This window comes from Prionailurus viverrinus, chromosome E2 (assembly GCF_022837055.1).
Source record: "Prionailurus viverrinus isolate Anna chromosome E2, UM_Priviv_1.0, whole genome shotgun sequence".
Lineage (NCBI taxonomy): Eukaryota > Metazoa > Chordata > Mammalia > Carnivora > Felidae > Prionailurus > Prionailurus viverrinus.
In genome coordinates this window covers 14,534,496-14,559,096 of record NC_062575.1, presented here as the reverse complement: position 1 = coordinate 14,559,096, position 24,601 = coordinate 14,534,496, and the positions used below count along the sequence as shown (strand labels likewise).

The window sequence follows — 24,601 nt, the reverse complement described above, 5'->3', positions numbered from 1 at the left end:
AGTGATCTAAGCCTGCCCCTCCTGCCCCCGTGCACCTTGCCTACCCACCCCAGCTAATACGCCAGATCCCCAGCATCACAAGCCTGGCAGTGTGCAAGTAGCCCAGATGGGCCACGCCACCCCACAGTGAATCCCGCCCGTAGGAGAGGGGAAGAGAAGGCACACACCAGTCTCACTGTGGCCTCAGCGGTGGGCTGGGGGCAGACATCAGGTCTGACTGCGGCCCCGCCCACCAACTCCAGTTATACACCACAGCACAGGGGAAGTGCCCTGCAGGTCCTCACCATGCCAGGGACTATCCAAAATGACCAAGCGGAAGAATTCCCTCAGAAGAATCTCCAGGAAATAACAACAGCTAATGAGCTGATCAAAAAGGATTTAAATAATATAACAGAAAGTGAATTTAGAATAATAGTCATAAAATTAATCGCTGGGCTTGAAAACAGTATAGAGGACAGCAGAGAATCTCTTGCTACAGAGATCAAGGGACTAAGGAACAGTCACGAGGAGCTGAAAAACACTTTAAATGAAATGCAAAACAAAATGGAAACCACCACGGCTCGGATTGAAGAGGCAGAGGAGAGAATAGGTGAACTAGAAGATAAAGTTATGGAAAAAGAGGAAGCTGAGAAAAAGAGAGATAAAAAAATCCAGGAGTATGAGGGGAAAATTAGAGAACTAAGTGATACACTAAAAAGAAATAATATACGCATAATTGGTATCCCAGAGGAGGAAGAGAGAGGGAAAGGTGCTGAAGGGGTACTTGAAGAAATAATAGGTGAGAACTTCCCTGAACTGGGGAAGGAAAAAGGCATTGAAATCCAAGAGGCACAGAGAACTCCCTTCAGACGTAACTTGAATCGATCTTCTGCATGACATATCATAGTGAAACTGGCAAAATACAAGGATAAAGAGAAAATTCTGAAAGCAGCAAGGGGTAAACGTGCCCTCACATATAAAGGGAGACCTATAAGACTCGTGACTGATCTCTCTTTTGAAACTTGGCAGGCCAGAAAGAATTGGCACGAGATTTTCAGGGTGCTAGACAGAAAAAATATGCAGCCGAGAATCCTTTATCCAGCAAGTCTGTCATTTAGAAGAGAAGGAGAGATAAAGGTCTTCCCAAACAAACAAAATCTGAAGGAATTTGTCACCACTAAACCAGCCCTACAAGAGATCCTAAGGGGGACCCTGTGAGACAAAGTACCAGAGGCATCACTACAAGCATAAAACATACAGACATCACAATGACTCTAAACCCGTATCTTTCTTTAATAACACTGAATGAAAATGGATTAAATGCGCCAACCAAAAGACATAGGGTATCAGAATGGATAAAAAAACAAGACCCATCTATTTGCTGTCTACAAGAGACTCATTTTAGACCTGAGGACACCTTTAGATTGAGAGTGAGGGGATGGAGAACTATTTATCATGCGACTGGAAGCCAAAAGAAAGCTGGAGTAGCCATACTTATATCAGACAAACTAGACTTTAAATTAAAGGCTGTAACAAGAGATGAAGAAGGACATTATATAATAGTTACAGGGTCTATCCATCAGGAAGAGCTAACAATTATACATGTCTATGCGCCGAATACCGGAGCCCCCAAATATATAAAACAATTACTCATAAACATAAGCAACCTTATTGATAAGAATGTGGTCATTGCAGGGGACTTTAACACCCCACTTACAGAAATGGATAGATCATCTAGACACACGGTCAATAAAGAAACAAGGGCCCTGAATGAGACATTGGATCAGATGGACTTGACAGATATAGTTAGAACTCTGCATCCCAAAGCAACAGAATATACTTTCTTCTCGAGTGCACATGGAACATTCTCCAAGATAGATCACATACTGGGTCACAAAACAGCCCTTGATAAGTTTACAAGAATTGAAATTATACCATGCATGCTTTCAGACCACAATGCTATGAAGCTTGAAATCAACCACAGGAAAAAGTCTGGAAAACCTCCAAAAGCATGGAGGTTAAAGGACACCTTACTAACGAATGAGTGGGTCAACCAGGCAATTAGAGAAGAAATTAAAAAATATATGGAAGCAAACGAAAATGAAAATACAACAATCCAAACGCTTTGGGATGCAGCAAAGGCAGTCCTGAGAGGAAAATACATTGCAATCCAGGCCTATCTCAAGAAACAAGAAAAATCCCAAATACAAAATCTAACAGCACACCTAAAGGAACTAGAAGCAGAACAGCAAAGGCAGCCTAAACCCAGCAGAAGAAGAGAAATCATAAAGATCAGAGCAGAAAGAAACAATATAGAATCTAAAAAAACTGTAGAGCAGATCAACGAAACCAAGAGTTGGTTTTTTGAAAAAATAAACAAAATTGACAAACCTCTAGCCAGGCTTCTCAAAAAGAAAAGGGAGATGACCCAAATAGATAAAATCATGAATGAAAATGGAATTATTACAACCAATCCCTCAGAGATACAAACAATTATCAGGGAATACTATGAAAAATTATATGCCAACAAATTGGACAACCTGGAAGAAATGGACAAATTCCTGAACACCCACACGCTTCCAAAACCCAATCAGGAGGAAATAGAAAGCTTGAACAGACCCATAACCAGCGAAGAAATTGAATCGGTTATCAAAACTCTCCCAACAAATAAGAGTCCAGGACCAGATGGCTTCCCAGGGGAGTTCTACCAGACGTTTAAAGCAGAGATAATACCTATCCTTCTCAAGCTATTCCAAGAAATAGAAAGGGAAGGAAAACTTCCAGACTCATTCTATGAAGCCAGTATTACTTTGATTCCTAAACCAGACAGAGACCCAGTAAAAAAAGAGAACTACAGGCCAATATCCCTGATGAATATGGATACAAAAATTCTCAATAAGATACTAGCAAATCGAATTCAACGGCATATAAAAAGAATTATTCACCATGATCAAGTGGGATTCATTCCTGGGATGCAGGGCTGGTTCAACATTCGCAAATCAATCAACGTGATACATCACATTAACAAAAAAAAAAAGAGAAGAACCATATGATCCTGTCAATCGATGCAGAAAAGGCCTTTGACAAAATCCAGCACCCTTTCTTAATAAAAACCCTTGAGAAAGTCGGGATAGAAGGAACATACTTAAACATCATAAAAGCCATTTATGAAAAGCCCACAGCTAACATCATCCTCAACAGGGAAAAACTGAGAGCTTTTTCCCTGAGATCAGGAACACGACAGGGATGCCCACTCTCACTGCTGTTGTTTAACATAGTGCTGGAAGTGCTAGCATCAGCAATCAGACAACAAAAGGAAATCAAAGGCATCAAAATTGGCAAAGATGAAGTTAAGCTTTCACTTTTTGCAGATGACATGATATTATACATGGAAAATCCGATAGACTCCAGCAAAAGTCTGCTAGAACTGATACAGGAATTCAGCAAAGTTGCAGGATACAAAATCAATGTACAGAAATCAGTTGCATTCTTATACACTAACAATGAAGCCACAGAAAGACAAATACAAAAACTGATCCCATTCACAATTGCACCAAGAAGCATAAAATACCTAGGAATAAATCTAACCAAAGATGTAAAGGATCTGTATGCTGAAAACTATAGAAAGCTTATGAAGGTAATTGAAGAAGATTTAAAGAAATGGAAAGACATTCCCTGCTCATGGATTGGAAAAATAAATATTATCAAAATGTCAATACTACCCAAAGCTATCTACACATTCAATGCAATCCCAATCAAAATTGCACCAGCATTCTTCTCGAAACTAGAACAAGCAATCCTAAAATTCATATGGAACCACAAAAGGCCCCGAATAGCCAAAGTAATCTTGAAGAAGACCAGAGCGGGAGGCATCACAATCCCAGACTTTAGCCTCTACTACAAAGCTGTCATCATCAAGACAGCATGGTATTGGCACCAAAACAGACACATAGACCAATGGAATAGAATAGAAACCCCAGAACTAGTCCCACAAACGTATGGCCAACTCATCTTTGACAAAGCAGGAAAGAACATCCAATGGAAAAAAGACAGCCTCTTTAACAAATGGTGCTGGGAGAACTGGACAGCAACATGCAAAAGGTTGAAACTGGACCACTTTCTCACACCATTCACAAAAATAAACTCAAAATGGATAAAGGACCTAAATGTGAGACAGCAAACCATCAAAACCTTAGAGGAGAACGCAGGAAAAGACCTCTCTGACCTCAGCCATAGCAATCTCTTACTCGACACATCCCCAAAGGCAAGGGAATTAAAAGCAAAAGTGAATTACTGGGACCTTATGAAGATAAAAAGCTTCTGCACAGCAAAGGAAACAACCAACAAAACTAAAAGGCAACCAACGGAATGGGAAAAGATATTCGCAAATGACATATCGGACAAAGGGCTAGTATCCAAAATCTATAAAGAGCTCACCAAACTCCACACCCGAAAAACAAATAACCCAGTGAAGAAATGGGCAGAAAACATGAATAGACACTTCTCTAAAGAAGACATCCAGATGGCCAACAGGCACATGAAAAGATGTTCAGCGTCGCTCCTTATCAGGGAAATACAAATCAAAACCACACTCAGGTATCACCTCACGCCAGTCAGAGTGGCCAAAATGAACAAATCAGGAGACTATAGATGCTGGAGAGGATGTGGAGACACGGGAACCCTCTTGCACTGTTGGTGGGAATGCAAATTGGTGCAGCCGCTCTAGAAAGCAGTGTGGAGGTTCCTCAGAAAATTAAAAATAGACCTACCCTATGACCCAGCAATAGCACTGCTAGGAATTTATCCAAGGGATACAGGAGTACTGATGCATAGGGGCACTTGGACCCCAATGTTCATAGCAGCACTCTCAACAATAGCCAAATTATGGAAAGAGCCTAAATGTCCATCAACTGATGAATGGATAAAGAAATTGTGGTTTATACACACAATGGAATTCTACGTGGCAATGAGAAAAAATGAAATATGGCCCTTTGTAGCAACGTGGATGGAACTGGAGAGTGTGATGCTAAGTGAAATAAGCCATACAGAGAAAGACAGATACCATATGGTTTCACTCTTATGTGGATCCTGAGAAACTTAACAAGAACCCATGGGGGAGGGGAAGGAAAAAAAAAAAGAGGTTAGAGTGGAAGAGAGCCAAAGCATAAGAGACTGTTAAAAACTGAGAACAAACTGAGGGTTGATGGGGGGTGGGAGGGAGGAGAGGGTGGGTGATGGGTATTGAGGAGGGCACCTTTTGGGATGAGCACTGGGTGTTGTATGGAAACCAATTTGTCAAAAAATTTCATATAAAAAAAAATAAAAGCCTGATAACATATCCATCCCTAGAGTTTAGGGATGAGTTTAGGTCTCCTGAATTTCAGATGTATCAGAAAGAACTTGAAGGTCAAGGCCTTGCCATGGTCTATTTAGTCCTTCCAAAGACCTAACTAATTGTTTTGCGTGTTTAAAAACAGCAAAAGCTCTTTCATCTGGTCCTTTCTATACCCAGGTTTAGCTTTTTTGTCTAGGCTTGCATTTCTTTTCTGGGTGGGTTGATTCTGATACTTTCCCCTTTTCAGCCCCCTTTCCCTGCAGCTGTCAATGGGAAACCCTGAGTTAAAGAAAACAACAACAACAACAACAACAACAACAAGAACAGAGTCCTAAGAGGTTATGAGTTTCCTACCATGTGTACTCTGTGTGTGACCCAAGTGAAATACTCTAAGTCCTATCAGCCACAGTGTTTCAGGTAGTGAAGGGTTAGCTTTATGCAAGTCATCGGGTCAACTGACAGCTTCCATTCTAGCTAAAAATGAACACTCATCCCGTGCTAAACCTCAAATTTTGGGTTAACAAGACTCACTTTCATGTCATTATTTTTGGTGTAATCGGTAGGAACTGCTTGAAGACCCTCAACAAAAGAATTGCTTTCAGAACTTGCAGAGAGCCAGCCGTGACAGCTCGAGGTGCCCTCTACCACAGGTTAATCATCTCTGACTGAGCTCTCGCTCAGTGCAGTAGACACTGTGCTGTGCTCTTCTCTCACGTTAGCTCCTGTATTTCCCACAACACTCGGAGTTAATTATGCTAATGTCAATCCCTAGAATTGCCTTCATTTTACCTAGGAGCAAAATGCAACTCCGGTAGGGAAAGCAACTTGCTCAAGGTTGTATTTGTTAAGGTCGCTCTTTGAGCCTGGCTCTGATTCAGACGCCAGTGCTCCTCACCACGACACTATATTGTGACAGTGCAGCAAGGCAGGGAAGACTTTGAGATGTAGACACAAAATGAAACACAGATAACCTCATGATAGGCCAACTGCACACACAGGGCTTCAACTCCTCCTCCCCTGCACCCCACTCTGCCTCCCCTCCCCTACCACACCCACCTTTGCATTGAGCACCACTGTCACGGTGCCATTTCTGGGTTGAGCAGCTGCCCAAGCCTGATCCAAGACAGCTGTTCTGCCTAGGAATTAGAATTATTACCATAATTTAGATGGTGCAAACTGTAGCTCGTCCTCGGGGGACTCTGACTGGTCCAGAGTGTCACAGCTAGTTAGGACCCCATGCTGGTAGCATTGGCCCTATTTGCCTTGGAAACAGTTCCACTACCCTAAGGAACTTACACTGTGGGAGCCCCTTGGTAAAAGAAAGCCAAATATGAAAAACAATGAAAATGTTAGTCATTACTCATGGAAGACCGCTGTTTAAGGAGTCTTGCTTCTAGCCCTTTTTTGATTAAACAGTGGTGACTGGGGGCTAAGGGATAGGAATGACAGGAGAGAAGATTTAAAAATGATTAATGTAGTTATTAGGAAAAAAAACCATGTGACAGTGACAAATGTGTTTAACTTGGGACTCTGCATTCTCCATCTGTAAACAAGCTCTCTATCCTTTTGAATTCTTTAATGGGTCTTTCCTTTGAGCAGGTGTATTGTACCTACCCTCCACATGGTGAACACAGAGGTGGACTTTGGGCGCTGCTTCCTGAAGTACCCCTATGAGAAAACGGTCCAGCTTGTCAATCACGATGACCTCCCAGGATGCTATGAGGTTCTACCTCAGGTGATTTACTTTATCCTTTTTCAGTGTTGATTTTTCTTCAGTTGGATTCCCTCAATGAGAAAGAGAAATCCTTCTAAAGAGCCATATTCCTGAACACATGACCTTCTGTAATTCTGATTTTGAACCCTGGGATAAAATGGGCATGGGGTCATAAAGCCACAGCTGGATTGCCACCTGCATGATCGAGCAGCTGCAGGTGTAAACAGTTCTTAATTTCCCAGGGAAATTGCCTTTGATAAAGAAAGGCAAGGGTCAATTAAGCCAACATGCAGAAGTTTCACCTACAAATAATTGCCTATGAATTAATCAGTCGTGGGAAATGAGGCAGAGCTAAGAGTTTTCATTTATGGCTATGGCTGTGACTTTAACAGCATCGCTAAAGTACAGTAATGCAGTATTTATAAATGGACTTGTTGAACTAGAAGGCTAGAGACACTACAAAAAGAAAAAATGAAGTTGCCTTCTAATGTTTTATGAATGGATCTGTCCACATGCCACTACACCCAGCTAGGTGGGGCACTGAGCAATTAAGCACATATGGGTTAAAGAGTCAAAAAGATCTGCATAGACTAAAGTAATGGAAGGTCACTAATAGGATGCAATTTACCAAGAATGCATTTGGGTTTAAAACTCTATTGTTCTATAAGGACAGTACTCTAATAAAAATTCATGCCAAAAAAAAAAATCCCAAAAACAAGTCAGATGGGGGTTTTATTTAACTACAGTTTCAAAATGTGTTCAAAGACCAGTATGGAAGCCTCAGAACCAAGGCAGGTTAGGGTGTATAAGAGAAACACTGTGATCAGCTAAAAGAAGGAGATAGCTACTGCTCAAGGCAGTGCCAGGTTTTGTCTTCAGATATTGACACTGTATTTTTTTAGTGGAAACATGAGAAAAAAAATCACATGTGAAGTAACCAGAATGGCAATCAACATCATCTGGAAATCCAAGTTATATGAGGAGCACAGTGTTTAATTGGAAACAGGAAAGCCTTAACTAGGATGAAATAGCCACCCTTCCCTTCAAAGGGCTATTATATAGAAGAGGAAATTAGAACTATTGTATGGGCTTCTCTGAGACAAAACCAGAAACCAAGGGTTGGGTTGATGGGAGACAACATTTCTAACTTTTAGCCGATCAACAATGTAACAGGCTAGCCTTGAGTATTGTATGATCATCTCAAGAACTTAGAGCGCAGTTTACTTACATCTGGGGTAATGAGGAAGCTTTTTCTGCACAGGCGGGCTTGGAAACGGGTGAGGCACTTGCCATGAGCACAGAATTTGGTTGGTGGGGGGAGCCAAAAAACTCAGGAATCAAGATAAATCATATTTTCATGTCACATTTTAAAAATCAAAATTAATGCAAAATAGTTCATAAAAAAATCAAGGTAATAGATAAAGGCAGAATCAGCTGATTTTCCCTTTTGCTTCAGGTTCCAGTAAGGCTGGGCAGAGCATTGCTACATAGGCAAGATGCATTAGATTAGGCCATGTTAGGCCAGCCCAGGTGTACGAAGACCATGGGGGTCCCTGGACAGGTGAAATCTGTATGTTCTGTCTTTCTCCAACAGCTAAGGTTTCCCAGAATTACCCAAACTTATTTGGTCATGAGATTTTTTTTTAATGTTTATTTATTTATTTTTGAGAGAGAGAGCCACACACGTGAGCGGGGAGGGACAGAGAAGAAGAATCCCAAGCAGGCTTCTGGCTGCTAGCATAGAGACTGACATGGGGCTCCATCTCACAGACCATGAGATTGTGACCGGACCTGAAATCAAGAGTCAGATGCTCAACCGACTGAGTCACCCAAGCACCCCCATCTAGCTAAAGTTTTATTTGTTGCTGTTGTTCCATAAAAGCGAGTAATATAGGGGCACATGGGTGGCTCAGTGGGTTAAGCATCCGACTTCAGTTCACGTCACGATCTCACAGTCCGTGAGTTTGAGCCCCACATCAGGCTCTGTGCTGACAACTCAGAGCCTGGAGCCTGCTTCAGATTCTGTGCCTCCCTCTCTCTCTGCCCCTCCCCTGCTCATGCTCTGTCTCTCTCTGTCTCAAAAATAAAATAATAAAATAAAAACATTAAAAAAAAAAAGCTAGTAATATGCTGCAGAGCAAGGTTCTAAAGGACATACATTGGTAAACACTGGATAACATTCATTCATTCACCTATCTATTTTGCCATTTAAAAAACATGTAGTGAGCATATGTGTTGGGCCAGCAATCGCGCCAGCAGAGGCCCAGGTCATGCCCTAGGAAGTTGACAGCCCATGGAACAGATGGACACAGATAGTACATGCTATGGAGAAGGACGGTAGGATGCCCCCTAGGGACAGAGGAAACACCCTTACTCTAGAGCACGAAGGATACCTGTGGGTATTCAGGATAAATGTGCAGGTCCATTGAAGGGAGAGGGCATTCCAGAGTGTTGGAAGTAGGAAGCAGTATCATGTGTTCAGGAAAATCCGATGGTCCCTGTTGACAGAGCGTAAAGGGACCAGGTGGTGGAGGACGTGGAGGGCCAGGTGAAGGAATTTGGCCATGGGAAGCTGTTCCCATGAACTAATTCACACTGTGGATAATTTCTGCATCTTGCTGGGTTGTGCACTTTGGATTGGGGCCTTCTGCACACCCTGCTTCCCTTTAGCACAATTGAGGTGCTGATCCCCATTTACTTGCCTGAATGATGAGATCCTCCTAAAGAACCTGCATGGACTTGGGGCAACACCTGTTTCAAAATAATCTAATATGCTATTTATTTTGTGCCTTGCCAGGGGCTTGCTTATCCTTCCAGCTTGTTTCTCCCACCAGGTACATGAAGACATGCCGGCCGTGTTACTCTCCAGTCCCACCCCATGTGGAGTCATCCCCCCCCACAGCACCATTCACATACCTCTGGCCCTGGAGACCCAGGTCACTGGGGAATATAGGTCCATAGTTTACATCTCAACCTTTGGGAGCCCGGACCCCCCTATGGTGAGAGCCAGTTTTCAGACTTACGTTTAAAATTGCTGTATATCTTGCATATTCCATGTCTGCATATCCTCTGCTTTCTCACAATTCTAGAATTGTACATTTTCACTCTGCAGTGGCAAAGTACTAGTGTTGTGTTACTTCGGGAACTTATCTTCAGATCCATTGAGAAGTAGTGCTGTTTTATAGCATTTGTTCTTTTTAATTCCTTATTCATTCTATTTTATTTATTTTTTAATTTTTAATTTTTCTACAGTTTACTTTTTATGTGTTAAATAATTTTTTATTTAAAAAAGTTTTATTTTATTTAACATTTTTTTCATTAAAAAATTTTAATTCCAATATAGTTAACATATAGTGTCATATGAGTTTCAGGTGTACAATGCAGTGATTCAACAAATCTATATATTACTCCATGCTCATCATAAGTGCACTCTTAATCCCTTCACCTATTTCACCATTTCTCCCCTCACCCCCCACCTCTCCTCTGGTAACCATCTGTTTTTTCTCCATAGTTAAGAGTCTGTTTTTTGGTTTAAGAGTCTCTTTCTTTTCCCTTTGTTTTTTTTTATTTCTTAAATCCACATATGAATGAAATTGTATAGTATTTGTCTTTGACTGACTGACTTATTTTGCTTAGTATTATACTCTCTAGATCCATCCATGTTGTCACAAATGGCAAGATTGCATTCCTTTTTATGGCTATGTATGGTATTCCATTTATGGTATTTTATATATATATATATATATATATATATATATATATATATATATATGGAATTTTCTTGTCTACAGCAATAGATCCATCCATGTTGTCACATATGGTAAGATTTCATTCTTTTTTATGGCTGAATAATACCTTGTGTGTGTGTATATATATATATATACACACATGCACACACACACATATATATGGTATTACATATACATACATATATACATATATATGTGTGTGTATATATATGTGTGTGTATATATATGTATGTTTATGGAATTTTCTTGTCAATAGCAGTTGTTCTTAAACTCCTATCAGGAGTTTCTCACACACACAGACATGCCTGGCCCCTTTCCAGTCCTATTAAATCAGAATCTCTGAGGGGAGAGCAGATCTGTGTGTTTAACATCCTCCTCAGTTGTTCCTGGTACAAAGCTGACTATCACTCGCTTGATGCATGTGGACTCTGAGAGTGGTTTCAGTCACTGCTCACTGGATCTTTCCTGTATATTGACTGGACTCATAGCTCAAATTAACCTACTGAAGCTTTGAGAAGTGACCTCTCTCCAAGTGTGGGAAGAAGGAGACACGGAAAGCTGTCTGCTGCCTGGGCTGAATCAAAGGGTGAATCTTGAATCTTGAAGGAGGTTCCCCAACAGGCAATGAATCCCTAGACATTCTGAATGCTTAGAGAGGAGAAAATATTCTGCTTTTATCTCTTCCACGTAAGATGCCATAGATAAGCCACCTGACTTAGAAAGCAACATCACAGAGTCAGCCCAACCCAAAAGGTGCCACCGGTCCAGCCACCTTCCCTGCACAGATGCAGCCCATGGAAATGTTGCTTGCTGAGCAGGTGGCCCTTCATGAAAGAAGAAAGTCCCCCTTCCTCAGGCAGACACGATGCCTGGATGAAGGCACAGGGCTGGGGGAACAGAGCAAGGTGGATTTCAGTCCCGAACCACCACAGCTGTGTGCAATGGGCAGTCCTGTTGTGCCACTAGTAAGCAATAGAATGGGGGCTCCATCCAGCCACTTCTGACTCTGAAGTGTCAGTCCTTAAGCCCACTCTGAGTATTCTCGAGGCTGGTGTGCTGGCTGGCATGTAGAGGACCATTTTTCTCATTTCACCACAGTGTACGACTTGGGCTGACCAGGGAAGCCAATCATCCTTCTTGGGGAGGAATTCCAGGCTGGATTCACGGGTCTGACCAGCATGGCCATCTCTGGGTCACTCTGACCACAGAGTACAGGGATAAAGAATGACAGATCTCATAAGCACCCTTTTGTGCCCCTGCTCTTTATAAAAGAGATGGCCAGAATCTTCTGTTTCAAGTGATCTTTGAAGCCAGCTGTTTTCAGCTATCTTCATGTTCCTTCTCTTGTGTGGAACACAGGTATGCCACTTAAAGAGCATCGGAGAAGGCCCAGTTATCTATGTACATCCCACTCAAGTTGATTTTGGCAATATCTACGTCCTGAAGGACTCCTCGAGGATTCTCAACCTATCTAACCAGTCCTTCATCCCCGCGTTATTTCAGGCACGCATGGTGAGTAAGTAGACGGCTGGGCCATCATATGATGAAATTATAGCTTTGTCTGTATCTTATAGGCAGTGGTCCTATTTTTGCAAAATGACTTTGAAAGAAATGGATCAGCAGGACTAGAGATGTATACGGTTCAATTGCATTAAATTATGTCATTTTCATCCCAAATTGCTCTTTATTATAATCCTTTTGTTGACTAAGAAACACAATATGTATATAGTTTGGTAATCAATATATCTACTCTAGTTTTGGGAAGATGCTTCAAAGATCTTCTCACTGAACTGTACCTAAGCCTAGCCTTTCACCTCCAGAAAACACCTTTTAAATGTCTCTGTAACTGAAAATGCCTTTTTATCTTGAATTTGAACAATTTTGGCCACAAATATGTTAGTATGCTTATTCTCTCTTCCTTTTAAAAAGCAGTATTTTGACATAGCTTGTAAGGATGTTTGAAATACAGCAAGATAATATTCGCCGAAAGTAGAAATTAAAGAAAACAGCAAAACAAAGATAAATACAAAAATAGATATATAATAGTCCTAGAAATGAGTCTGTCTTGTGTCTCTGTATTTTATAATGATATTTAGATCTGCTAGCCTCCTATAAGCTCATTTTTTCACAGAGATAATACCAATTTTTGCAGAATGTAGGGATTTCTAGTCAGCAATTGAAAATATATTTGGTTTTAGAAGATTTTTTGATTTAAATATAAATTTTTAAATAGCACAGCCCTTCTCCTATCCCCAAATTATTGACATTTGAATGAACACTAACACTTGGTTTCAGCATGTGTCAGATAGTTCTGAAAAATCAATTATTAATTTTCTCAAAGTCACTATTAGAAGGAACAGGATCACAGTTTTCTGCTGACATGTGGCAGCTCCTCAGAGTCATTGGTCCCAATTAGCATTCATTTATCATGATCATTATTCCTTTTTATTATCATTTGTCATTACTCCTCATAAAGGCAGCCATTTCCTGTGCAGTCACTGCTCTTTTTAGCCTGAGGTTCGGACACAACTCCACACTTGTCCCAGTGCCTTATGGATCTTGTGTGGAGAATAATGTTTAATGATACTTTAAAAACCTACAGAAAAGACCTCTTTGCTAGTCTTTATCCAGTGAGTTAGTTGATGTGCTTGCTGGAAAACATGGGGTGTTGCCCAGAAAGTGCTGCTCTCCGTGTAGTTGTGCACATGCAGGGTTCACAGTGGAGAGACAGAGAGGCAGCCGAGTTGTCAAGGACAATGAGAGGTGGCTCAGGAGGGTGCTGGCAGATTACAGAAGCTGAAAAAGGACAGAGATGACAAGAATGCTTAGGTACCAGTGGAGCAACCACCGACCTGCTCATTTTCAGATAACTCCAGATTTCACTTTTTATGTTACCCTTAGATACATTTGAAGAACCAAAAAAGCACATCAAGGTTCTGTTGTTTTTTACTAATATACTTTACATATTGAATGACCCGGCTGGTTGTTAAAATGAGACTCTTTCTTTTCCACGAAGGCTTCATGATTCCATCTTTTGATTCTTTAATATCATCTTAAAACAGCAAGCTCCAGTTCCAAGGAGCCAAACGTGTGATATTAGTGGTCTGCTGTAGAATGTGTTTTTCCTGCAATCCTTTTCTGGAAAACTGGTGTTTATTGAGTTGGTTGTCCTTGCAGCATAGAGGTACTTCAACTGTAATTCTCATGGGTGAAGATTAAACTCCTTTCATATTTCAGCTGGAGTTTTGAGGGATATCCTAGTCAATAAACACTATATGTGTTAATATTATAGGAATTGAATGACACTAACTTGAAAGTTAACTACAGTGGGAAGAAATTTCAACTTGATGTACAGTACTGAAACTGCAAATTCATTCTCACAGAAATTCCCAGGCATTAGGAAAAGTTTCAATTAATAGTTGTTTTTTCTCCATCTAAGCCTAGAGCTCAGTACCCAGGTTAGCGGTGGTCACTTATTTGTTGCATTTAATTTCTCACTCAGAAAAAAGCAGGGCAACGGCACATTCTTCATTTCTTCTGTTATTACTCTGAATTCAGGTCTGAAAGTTCTCTTTTCCCGCTGGATGCCCTGACAGGAGGGGTCATCATCTCTCCTCTTTTGGCTGTCAGTGAATGGTGAATGTCAGCTCTCACCACATGCTGCACCCACTTAACCTCAGCCTTGAGCCTTTGTCACACTCAGACCTGTGCATGGCCTGCACATCTCGGCAACCCCTGTGATTAGCTTCTCCCTGGGCAAGAAGCATGCTTGTTATCAGCTGTAGGGTCAGGGGATGGGAAGCTGGAAGCCCACCTTCACCGTTCTGTTGGGAAGATAAACGACCCTTAGATTGATCTTGAATTTCTCAGAAATAAATGCTGGGGGCACCTCAGTCGGTCAAGCATCTGGCTCTTGACTTCTTGACTTCGGCTCAGTTCGTGATCTCACACTTTGTGAGATCAAGCCCTGCTTCGGGCTCTGTGCTAACAGAATGGAGCCTGCTTGAGATTCTTTCTCCCTCTCTCTCTGCCCCTTCCCTACTCTCTTGCCCTCTCTCTTGTTCTCTCTCTCTCTCAAAATAAATAAATAAATAAATAAATAAATAAATAAATAAACAAACAAACAAACAAACATACATACATTTAACAAAAAAGAGAAAGAAATGCTGTACCAAAAAAATGATTAAAAAGCCTGAAATTTCTTAGTATAATAGGGAGTGAAGACAGTGAAGATTTTATTTTTTCTGTTTCAGTAAAGTATAAAAAAACAAAACAAAAAAGTTGATCAGTAAAAGCAGACTGTTCTGTGACCTGGAGCAGTAAGTCTCCTTTGCTCTGGAATGCCGGAAATACCAGACTCCCCTAAAGGTTCCCCGTGGCTGATTTATTTGGATTTAAGCTGAAGGTCTCAAAACAACAGAGTAAGTCACCTCCAGTTTGGAGGATTAAAAAACATCAGAATGTGAGAGCAGAGCAGAGGAAGGCTGTTTGGGCAAGAGTGTATGGGCTCGGCTCATACACACAGCACTCCTTGGGTGACAGCACAAAAGAGGGCAAGAATATGATAGGACCTCAGCCCTGGGCTAGAAGATAGAGAGTCCTTCTTTGCATGGGTGCCCCTTGCTAGACAGAGAAAGCGCATTGCTCAGCACTTATCTGGAAACATTTGGAACCCGTTCAACCTAGGGGAACTGTTAACTTGAGAACTTGCATACAGATGTTAGTGACACCTTGGGATTCAGCTGGTGATAAGCATTTCGCGAGGGCCTTCTGCCTCTGTGATCTGTGGGAGAGACCATTTTAGTTAGACCTTTAGAGTTTCTAGGATCCAGGAAACAAGAATTCTGATGCCTGAGTCAAGCATGGTTCCTTTTAAACATTTATTTTGTTGGTCACTTGCCAGAGCCATTCACGGTGATACAGCATCCCGGGAATCTTTGGGCTTTCACATCTCCTTCAGACCCTAAGCCATTGGGGTATTCCCTTGTTTAAGTAGGGATGCCCTTTCTATTTTTCCTTGTTTGTGTGCTCCTTGTTTGTCTCCTGCAAATGACAAGGGTCTCCGTTTTGAATTCCTAGCACCTAGCAGCAGGCTTGGACATATGATGATGATGGTATGATGGAATTAATTATAACTAATGTTTTTTTTTTAATTTTTTTTTCAACGTTTATTTATTTTTGGGACAGAGAGAGACAGAGCATGAATGGGGGAGGGGCAGAGAGAGAGGGAGACACAGAATCGGAAACAGGCTCCAGGCTCTGAGCCACCAGCCCAGAGCCCGACGCGGGGCTCGAACTCACGGACCGCGAGATCGTGACCTGGCTGAAGTCGGACGCTTAACCGACTGCGCCACCCAGGCGCCCCTAACTAATGTTTATTTTGTTCTATTTGCCACTTTATGTTCAGTATTTCACTTATCATAACTCTCTGAGAGAAATATGTTATAGTGCCCATTTTAAGGAGGTAGAAACAGAGGCACAGACAGGTTAAATAAATTGGCATAAAAAACATCTAAGTGGCAAAATATTCAGTTCACATATGTAAATGTGTGTAGAAGTTCTTCACTACCATAGCTCTTAGAAGAGTTTAAATACAAAATTATGACCTATTTTAGCAAAATAAATAGAAAAACTCAGAAGGAGATTGGCAGGCATTTCATATCCAGTGAGACTGTTGGTGCTGGACCCTGTCCATTTTAGGACATAGTGGAATTGTTAGCCATTCTGGAGAGTTTGTTTGTTTGTTTGTTTGTTTGTTTGTTTGTTTTGAGAGAGATAGACTGAGCGAGCATGCACAAGCTGGGGAGAAGGGCAGAGGGAGAGAGAGAGAGAGAGAGAGAGAGAGAGAGAGAGAGAGAGCATCTCAAGCAGGCTCCACACTCAGCACAGAGACCAACACAGGGTTTAATCCCTCGACCCTGGGATCATGACTTGAACTGAAATCAAGAGTCAGCTGCTCAACCAACTGAGCCACCCAGGTATCCCTGGGGATCTTATTTTTAACTTGTGACAACTGGTTTGTTAAAATCTATAGATATACCTTATATACTACACCATCCTGAAATACCTGAAGGTCATAATGGATCTAGAATTTCGTCCTCCTTTGGGGAACTTAATGTAGTAGGGAATTAGTGCTAGAGAGATTTCTAATGGACAGACTAATTGTCCAAGGCTTTTTGATAGATGATTATTAAGATATCACACCCCAGGGACGCCTGGGTGACTCACTTGGTTGAGCATCCAACTCTTGTATTCAGCTCAAGTCATGATCTCGTGGTTCATGAGATTGAGCCCCACATTGGGTTCCGTGCTTTCAGTGCAGAGCCTACTTGGGATCTCTCTCTCCCTCTCCCTCTGGCTCTCTCTCAAAATCAATAAATAAACTTAAAAAAAAAGATACCATATCCCATAATGTGTGTGTGAAGAGAAGAGAGAATGAGCTTTTTCTCAGCTTTTAAATAGCTTTTTGTTGTATTCCATTTATCTACCCCCGATTCAATATCCCTGGTGTCTTAAATGGTGGAGCTTAATGATCACAGTAATAGCTAACATTATTATGTACCAAGTACTGTTCTAAGTTTTTCATGTGTATTATTTTATATAATCTCAAGGACTTGACTGCACGGGTATGAGGCACAGGGATGATGAATAAGTTGTCCAAATTTGCATGACTATAAAATGAACACTAGAGCTATACTGCTATAATTAGTCTGGATATCTATTAGGGTTCCTTTTATGTCCTTTAGTAAAGGCTTATTCATCCTTTGTCATCTCTTCTGAGTTTCTTCCTGTGAATGGTACCTTCTAATTAGATGTTAACCATGTGTAGGAACTCTGTTGAATTATCTGTATCCGTCTATATCAGTCTTCAATCTTGCTACACATCTTTTAATTAGTTCTAATTGTTGGTAAACCCTCATGTGCAGACTTCCTTTCCAATCCTTACACCTTGCTTCTTATTCTTTGCTTATCACATTAGATAGGATCCTCAATGTAATATTGAAAAGTAATTAAGTTAGAGTGAGCATCTCTGTCTTATCCCTGACTTTAATGAATAAGCTTCAAATGTTTCACTTTAAGCTAATATCTTCCACGGATTTTTGATAAATACCTATGTCACATTCAGGAAGTTCCCATCTATCCCTCTTCTCATATCATGAACATGTACTAAAACTTAATGTGTTTCCTCTGACCATTCAAATGATATGATTTTCTTCTTCTGTTAGTACTATGAATTAAGTTAATAGACTTTCTGGTTGTAAATCACCTTTACATTCTTGGGATGACTCTAATCAGTTATAATGTTATTTGAGTACACTACTGATACGATTGCTATCATATTATTTAGATTTTTGCATCTTTTTGTTAACAATTTTTTTTTACATTGTGTTTTTCTGGTTGTGGTGTCAAGAATATTGTGTTCTTACACTATGAGTTAGCTTTTCCTCTTTTGAATCTTTGAAAAGATCTTTACATAATCTATATAAAGAAGTAGTAAAGAAATTTTAACTAGCATGCAAGAAATAGTAAGGAAATTTCAACTAATGATTTATTTTCTGTAATGGTTATTTAGATTTTAATTTTTCTAGAAATTTTTCATTTTATCTAAATTTGCAAATGTATTGGCATAAAATTATTCCAATGTTTTTATGATTTAAAAATGTCCATGTACTAATTTCTGCTCTTAGTTTTACCATTTTTTTCTACATTCCTTACAATTATTTTGTTCTTCTTCAAGTACCTTAAACTGGAATGTTTAACAATATTTTAAATATTAGTTTAATCATGTATTTAAAGTTTATAAATATTCTCTTTATGTAACACTTTAGCTCCATAGCAATCATCTTTATTTGCAACACTTTTTTATAAATATTTGGTAAACTTTACTGTGATTTTCTTTTTAATATGTGAGTTATATATGGTTGTATATTTTTAATTTTTTACATTTCCATTTTGTATGGAAATTTAATAGGTAACTTTAAACTGTAATGAAATTGAAACACATGGTTTGTGTGACACATAGTCTTTGAATTTGTGCTTTGGGATACAGTGCTATGGTTGGTTTTGATAAATATTTCATATGATCTTAAAAAAGAATATAGCCTCTCTAGTGATTGAGTGTGACAGACTAATCATCTATCTGTGTGTTTGTATTAGATCAAGCTTATTGAGTGTATTGTTTAAATCTTTTACAGCCTTACTAATTATCTGTATGATATAACAGTTTCCTATAGGTTTTATCTAAGTCTTCCACTTTTCCATTTCTCCTTGTACTTACATCAATTTTTTCTCCATGTATTTCAAGGCTATGTTAGTAGGTGCATATAAATTCATGACTTTTATTTCTCCTTGGCATATTATTCCTTTTTTTTATAATATATTGCCCATCTTAATTCCTGTATATACTTTCTGACTTAAATTATGTTTTACCTGATAGTTAGCATTTGCCTGGTATATCTTTCAATTCCTTTATTTTCATATTTGTGTGTGTGTGTGTGTGTGTGTGTGTGTGTAATTTGTTTTGTACGTTAGCAAAATCTCTTTTAAGCATGTGACTACATTTTTAAAAATCTGATGATAGGGGCGCCTGGGTGGCGCAGTCGGTTAAGCGTCCGACTTCAGCCAGGTCACGATCTCGTGGTCCGTGAGTTCGAGCCCCGCGTCGGGCTCTGGGCTGATGGCTCAGAGCCTGGAGCCTGTTTCCGATTCTGTGTCTCCCTCTCTCTCTGCCCCTCCCCCGTTCATGCTCTGTCTCTCTCTGTCCCCAAAATAAATAAACGTTGAAAAAAAAAAAAATAAAAAATAAAAATAAAAATCTGATGATAGACTCAGTCATTTAATTGACAAGTATCTTGGTTTCATATTATTACAGTAATATATTTATTATAATTCTGGAAGACATTAGTCTAAATGTTTTGATAAAAGACTGTGTACTTTTTTTAAGATTCTGGAGAAGAATCTGATTCCTTGCCTTTTATAGCTTCTGGAGACCACCTGCATTCCTTGGCTTGTGGCCTCTTCCTCCATCTTCAAAGCCACCAGTGTACCATCTTTTCTACTCCCTGACATCTGTTTCCATCCCTTTATCTCTCTCTGACTCTGACCCTCTTGCCTCTTTCATATAAGGATATTTCATATGAGGATATTTCAAAATCGTTAATCACATCTAAAAGTCCCTTTTGTCATGTGAGGCAACATATTCATAGATATCAGAGGTTGGGACATGGACATCTTTAAAGGCCCATTATTCAACTTACCATACCAAGATTTTTAAAAATTTATTGTGATTGTTGATGTATATGAACTCACTTCTACCCTATCATTTCCTATATACTATGCTTTTTTTTCCTTCTTTATTTCTTTTTTTGCTTTGTATTGGATTGATGAATTTTCTCCAAGCCCTCCTCCAACCTCTACTACCTCTCATACATTTTTCCTATATTAGTTTGAAAGCTATAGAACTTATTTATTTTATTTAAGTAGCTCTCCTCACATTGTTAAGAAATAAATCATGGCACAAAAACAGACACATAGACCAATGGAATAGAATAGAAACCCCAGAACTAGACCCACAAACGTATGGCCAACTCATCTTTGACAAAGCAGGAAAGAACATCCAATGGAAAAAAGACAGCCTCTTTAACAAATGGTGCTGGGAGAACTGGATAGCAACATGCAGAAGGTTGAAACTAGACCACTTTCTCACACCATTCACAAAAATAAACTCAAAATGGATAAAGGACCTAAATGTGAGACAGGAAACCATCAAAACCTTAGAGGAGAACGCAGGAAAAGACCTCTCTGACCTCAGCCGTAGCAATCTCTTACTCGACACATCCCCAAAGGCAAGGGAATTAAAAGCAAAAGTGAATTACTGGGACCTTATGAAGATAAAAAGCTTCTGCACAGCAAAGGAAACAACCAACAAAACTAAAAGGCAACCAACGGAATGGGAAAAGATATTTGCAAATGATATATCGGACAAAGGGCTAGAGTCCAAAATCTATCAAGAGCTCACCAAACTCCACACCCAAAAAACAAATAACCCAGTGAAGAAATGGGCAGAAAACATGAATAGACACTTCTCTAAAGAAGACATCCGGATGGCCAACAGGCACATGAAAAGATGTTCAGCGTCGTTCCTTATCAGGGAAATACAAATCAAAACCACACTCAGGTATCACCTCACGCCAGTCAGAGTGGCCAAAATGAACAAATCAGGAGACTATAGATGCTGGAGAGGATGTGGAGAAACGGGAACCCTCTTGCACTGTTGGTGGGAATGCAAATTGGTGCAGCTGCTCTGGAAAGCAGTGTGGAGGTTCCTCAGAAAATTAAAAATAGACCTACCCTATGACCCAGCAATAGCACTGCTAGGAATTTATCCAAGGGATACAGGAGTACTGATGCATAGGGGCACTTGGACCCCAATGTTCATAGCAGCACTCTCAACAATAGCCAAATTATGGAAAGAGCCTAAATGTCCATCAACTGATGAATGGATAAAGAAATTGTGGTTTATATACACAATGGAATATTACATGGCAATGAGAAAAAATGAAATATGGCCTTTTGTAGCAACGTGGATGGAACTGGAGAGTGTGATGCTAAGTGAAATAAGCCATACAGAGAAAGACAGATACCATATGGTTTCACTCTTATGTGGATCCTGAGAAACTTAACAGGAACCCATGGGGGAGGGGAAGAAAAAAAAAAAAAGAGGTTAGAATGGGAGAGAGCCAAAGCATAAGAGACTGTTAAAAACTGAGAACAAACTGAGGGTTGATGGGGGGTGGGAGGGAGGAGAGGGTGGGTGATGAGTATTGAGGAGGGCACCTTTTGGGATGAGCACTGGGTGTTGTATGGAAACCAATTTGTCAATAAATTTCATTAAAAAAAAAAAGAAATAAATCGTATCTTTTTCTAACACTAATGAAAGAATTTAGTAACTTTGTCCTCCTCAAGAATAAGATGAGGACCCCATCACACATTTATTATCTCTTGATCTTTCCCCACTTCTGTAATATTTTTATTATTGTGTAGAATTTTGGATCTTCTCATCTTTACCACAAAGTTGTTGGTTTTAGTCAGTTGGTAGTTTTCTACTCACTAGTTACAAAAATAGTTTGGTGATTTTTCTTTATTCTTTTTTTCCCCTTGTATCTCTCTGCTTCCTACTTGGTTTATATTTCTTCTTGCTAAATTATATCCTTCTAGGTTCTGTGCTAGAGGTCTCATTGTTTATGTATGTTTGACTATATCTGGATTTCACCTTCACTCTTGCATGATAGTTTAGCTGAGTATGAAATTCTATTTTACAAGTTTTTATTTCTTTGAAGATTGATCTCTGGCACCAATAAAATTCCATTGCTAGCCTGATTATTGTTAGTTGCTGATAAAATTTCATTGTTAGTATAATTATTACTCCTTTTTAGGTAATTTGTTTTTCTCACAAGGCGCTTTTAAGACTGTGTTCTTATCCTTCATTTTCTTAGATTTCTCTTTAATGCATCAAAAGATTTGACCCTTCTAAATACTGGAAAGTTTTTGTCATTATCTCCTCAAATATTTCTTGTTTTCCAATCCTTCTATTTCTCCTACTTTGAGAAACACACACACACACACACACACACACACACACACACACACGTTCCACCACAATTCTACATGTCTATTTTTATTTTTCATCCATATCTTTCATCTCTTTATCTCTGTGCTGCCTCCTATGCTCCAATTTACAAATTCTGTCTTTGATTTTTGGCAAATGTAAAGTTTATCTCATTTAATTTTTTAGTTTAATTTGACTATATTTTTCAATTCCAAGATTTATAATTGATTATTCATAACCACTATTCTTGATTAATATCTGTTTTTGTTTCATAATACTTGTTTTATATATATTATCCTACTCTGCATATCTTTGAGGATCTCAGAAACATTTTCTAATCAATTTCAATTAGTTCTATTGATTGCTCAAGAATGAATTCAATTGCCGATTGTTTCCAAATGTCCTTCTTAGCATTTAGAATTTTAATGATAGATTAATCTGGTGTGAAGTATATTTTTTCTAATTCTCAGTAGTCTTATCTCCCTGTCTAACATTTTTACATTTGCCTTCACCTTGGACAAATATCACTAGTCCAGAATCAGGTGTTGAGCCTTTTTTATCCTGTGGGGATATTGGAAAAATATGGCTTTTTCCAGTGGCTTACATAGGGCCTGTCTGTATGACAGCTTTTACTTCACCACCACCACTGGCACACGTCTGTGTGTAGACTATTACCTTGGGAAGATCACAGTTTTGTTTGACATCCTTTCAAATGCAGGGAAGCTCTTTTGGCTGGGAACCCTGGAACCCTTACTTCCTGAAGGATCTTTTTGGTTTTCAGTTTTACCCCTCAAGCTTTTACTGATTTCAGGACCTACAGCCCAGGATGTCTGTGGCTTCAGGACCTTCTTATTGCTTCTGTTACACACAATGTTAATTTTGTTTTTGAGTATAACTATGCCTGGTTCTTCCTTGTTTCAAAATATTATTTCTTTTTTTTCTGTGTGTTAGAGTGAAAGGCATGCTTTAAAGCTTGAACTCACTGATTTATAGTCCATCCTCTTAACTAATTTTTATAGTGCTTTATAAACTATCAGTGAGTACTTACAAAAGAGTGGTGAAATGTGTCTTCACTTGACATAAGAGAGCAGAATTCTTATATCTTTGCCCTAGCTATGAAAAATCTATAAAATAAACTCACAAGAATAGGTAAATAAGAGAATAACATTCTGGTTTATCATGGTGGGCATCTTTTCTTTAACACATAAATGTCACAGCCATTCCAAAATGGATTCTGCTTTTCCTGAACCATTGCAAGAGACTCATTCAGTGATGAGAGGATACCAGTGACAATAATATCAAGAGGCTTACAGAAGCAAAGGTTTGTGCTTGACAGAGAGCTGTGAGCCTCTTACCCCAACTCTTACTTGAGACTTCTTTTACTTTGGCAGAGCTAAATGCAAAACCCAGAAGATGGATTCCAGTAGGTCATATTGATTATAAACCACACTGAGAAAAAGAAAGCTGTAGATGAATGTTAGGTAACATGATGGGTCAGCACCTTCCCTGAATTTAGAAATACAGCTCTACTGATTGAATATGATTAGTTTAAGTGTAAGCTAAACCAGAATGGAAGGAGGAATTTTTGTTCCCTTGTCATTAAAGGGCTATCTAGAAAATAAAAGAAAAATATATTAGTTTCTTGCATGCTTTGCAAGACTTTCCATCTTCATTTTGCCTGTCCCAGCTATTAATTAGCTTTAGCAAATTGTTTTTTCTAATTAATTATTATTCAGTCATACAGTTAATACTTGTCACCACAGAGGGAGATTAAGGTAAACTTCCTTTATATGGATCAGATGTGGTTTTTTTCCAAATTCCACCTTCTCTCCTCCATAAAAATTTATAACTACTTCCCCATTACCAGCAGCATCATCTAGCCAATTGTTATGCACTAAATGTTTGTGTCCCTCCAAAATTCATATATTGAAATCATCCCCCCCAATATGATGATATAAGGAGATGAGGGGTTTGGGAGGTAATTAGGTCATGAAGGTAGAGTCCTCATAAATGTGATTGGCATCCTTATAAAAGAGACCCCAGAGAGCTCTCACCTTTTCTATCATGTGAGGATACAATGAGAAAAATGGCCATCTGCAACCTGGAGGAGGGCTCTCACCAAAACCTGACCATATTGACACTCTGATCTCAGACTTCCACCCTCTAGAACTATGAGAAATAAATTTCTGTTGTTTATAAACCACCCAGTGTTTGGT

The 24,601-nt window shown here is 39.4% G+C and overlaps 1 protein-coding gene across 5 annotated transcripts in view; it reads left to right on the top strand.

The window, feature by feature from the left end:
* Positions 1 to 24,601, top strand: part of HYDIN (HYDIN axonemal central pair apparatus protein) — a 429,838-nt gene that overhangs the window by 211,596 nt on the left and 193,641 nt on the right. For all 5 annotated transcript variants that reach the window (XM_047836101.1, XM_047836099.1, XM_047836098.1 and 2 more), the window contains 3 exons: positions 6,914 to 7,049; positions 9,863 to 10,027; positions 12,137 to 12,289. In XM_047836101.1, coding sequence (XP_047692057.1) covers positions 6,914 to 7,049; positions 9,863 to 10,027; positions 12,137 to 12,289 — 454 coding nt within the window. The remainder of the gene's footprint in view (positions 1 to 6,913; positions 7,050 to 9,862; positions 10,028 to 12,136; positions 12,290 to 24,601) is intronic.